This window comes from Rhinopithecus bieti, unplaced genomic scaffold (assembly GCF_001698545.2).
Source record: "Rhinopithecus bieti isolate Rb0 unplaced genomic scaffold, ASM169854v2 scaffold_15296, whole genome shotgun sequence".
In the NCBI taxonomy this organism is placed as follows: domain Eukaryota; kingdom Metazoa; phylum Chordata; class Mammalia; order Primates; family Cercopithecidae; genus Rhinopithecus; species Rhinopithecus bieti.
The window spans coordinates 4,049,318-4,051,497 of record NW_016809075.1 but is presented as its reverse complement, the minus strand read 5'-3'; the positions used below and the strand labels follow the sequence as shown (position 1 = coordinate 4,051,497).

The window sequence follows — 2,180 nt, the reverse complement described above, 5'->3', positions numbered from 1 at the left end:
GGCTAATTTTGTATTTTTAGTAGAGATGGGGTTTCTCCATGTTGGTCAGGCTGGTCTTGAACTCCTAACCTCAGGTGATCTGCCCACCTCTGCCTCCCAAAGTGCTGGGATTACAGGCGTGAGTCACTGTGCCTGGCGTATTTTATTTTATTATGTAATAAAGTCTCACCATGTTGCCCAAGCTGCTCTTGACCTCTTCAGCTTAAGCAATCTTCCTGCCTTGGCTTCCCAAAATGCTGAGATTACAGGTGTCTCTGCAGTGAGTCCTTCCATGCGTTTGAAGTTCTGAGTCCCATCTAAGGACTTTACCATATTGTTTACATCCACAGAGTTTCTAGCCAGCGTGAGTCCTCACATGCTTACGAAGGGCTGAGGCAGATCTAAAGGCTTTCCCACATTGCTTACACTCATAGGGTTTCTCTCCAGTGTGAATCTTTTCATGATAGAGAAAAGAGTTGGAAGAAATGAAGGCTTTTCCACATTGTTTACATTTATAAGGTTTCTCTCCAGTGTGAGTCCTTTTATGATAGCGAATGGAACTGGAAGAAATGAAGGCTTTTCGACATTGCTTACACTCATAGGGTTTCTCTCCCGTGTGAGTCCTTTCATGCATTTTAAGTTGTGAGGCAACTCTAAAGGTTTTCCCACATTGCTTACATCCATAGGGTTTCTCTCCTGTGTGAGTTCGTATGTGCTTTTGAAGGATTGAGGCAGATCGGAAAGCTTTCCCACATTGCTCACACTCATAGGGTTTCTCTCCAGTGTGAGTCCTTTCATGGTAGTGAAAGGAGTTAGAAGAAGTGAAGGTTTTCCCACATCGTTTACATTCAAAGGGTTTCTCTCCAGTGTGTGTCCTTTCATGGATTCGAAGATCCTTGACAAAACTGAAGGCTTTCTCACATTTCTTACATTCATAAGGTTTCTCTCCAGTGTGAGTCTTTTCATGATAGCGAAAGGAAGTGGAAGAAATAAAGCCCTTACCACACAGCTTACACTCATAGGGTTTCTCTCCAGTGTGTTTTCTTTCATGTACTCGCAGGTACTTGACAGATCTGAAGGCTTTCCTACATTGTGTACACTCATAGGGTTTCTCTCCACTGTGAGTCCTTTCATGATATTGAAAGGAACTGGGACAATTGAAAGCTTTACCACAGAGTGTGCATTTATAGCGTTTCTCTCCAGTGTGACTTTTCTCATGTCTTTTTAATGAACTGGAAGAAAAAAAGGCTTTCCCACATATGTTACAGTTATGAGGTCTCTCTCCAGTGTGCATTCTCATGTGTGTTTGAAAGCTTATAAGATAAGATAATGCTTTCCCACATTGCTTACATTCATAGGGTTTTTTTGCAGAGTGGATTCTTTCATGTCTACGAACAGAACTGGGAAACCCGAATGCTTTCCCACATTCCTTACATTCATAAGGCTTTTCCCCAGTGTGAGTTCTTCCATGTATTGAAAGGCTACTGGAATAACTAAAGGCTCTCAGGTGCCTATGAAGAGATGAAAGACCCATGCCGATTTCTCCACACACACTGCTTTCATATGACTTTACTCCAGGAGTTTTCTTCTTCAGTGTGTCATCTGGAACCTGCGTCAAAAATTCTCCATGCTGATGACTTTCTTTACTTTCAGAGAGTCTCTCTTTTATAAGTCTTCTGTGAACAATGAAAAGCACATTATAATGGGTTTATCACTAACTTTAATTCATTTTTGCAAGTATTGCACTTGCATTTTTAACAGTGCCCAGTTAGCCAGGCAGGGTGGCTCACGCCTGTAATCCCAGCACTTTGGGAGGCCGAGGCAGGTGGATAACTGGAGGTTGGGAGTTTGAGACCACCCTGACCAACATGGAGAAACCCCGTCTCTACTAAAAATTAAAAATACAAAATCGGCCGGGCGCGGTGGCTCAAGCCTGTAATCCCAGCACTTTGGGAGGCCGAGACGGGTGGATCACGAGGTCAGGAGATCGAGACCATCCTGGCTAACACGGTGAAACCCCTGTCTCTACTAAAAAATACAAAACACTGGCCAGGCGAGGTGGCGGACGCCTGTAGTCCCAGCTACTAGGGAGGCTGAGGCAGGAGAATGGCGTGAACCTGGGAGGCGGAGCTTGCAGTGAGCTGAGATCCGGCCACTGCACTCCAGCCTGTGTGACAAAGCAAGACTCCGTCTCAAAAAAA

The 2,180-nt window shown here is 44.4% G+C and overlaps 1 protein-coding gene across 1 annotated transcript; it reads right to left on the bottom strand.

Annotated features, from left to right (window-relative positions):
* Positions 1-217: 217 nt before the first annotated feature.
* Positions 218-1,691, bottom strand: ZNF878 (zinc finger protein 878). The gene has a single exon (XM_017888450.1). The coding sequence runs from the start codon at positions 1,511-1,513 to the stop codon at positions 335-337; it is 1,179 nt and encodes a 392-aa protein (XP_017743939.1). The 5' UTR covers positions 1,514-1,691; the 3' UTR covers positions 218-334.
* Between the last annotated feature and the right edge of the window lie 489 nt (positions 1,692-2,180).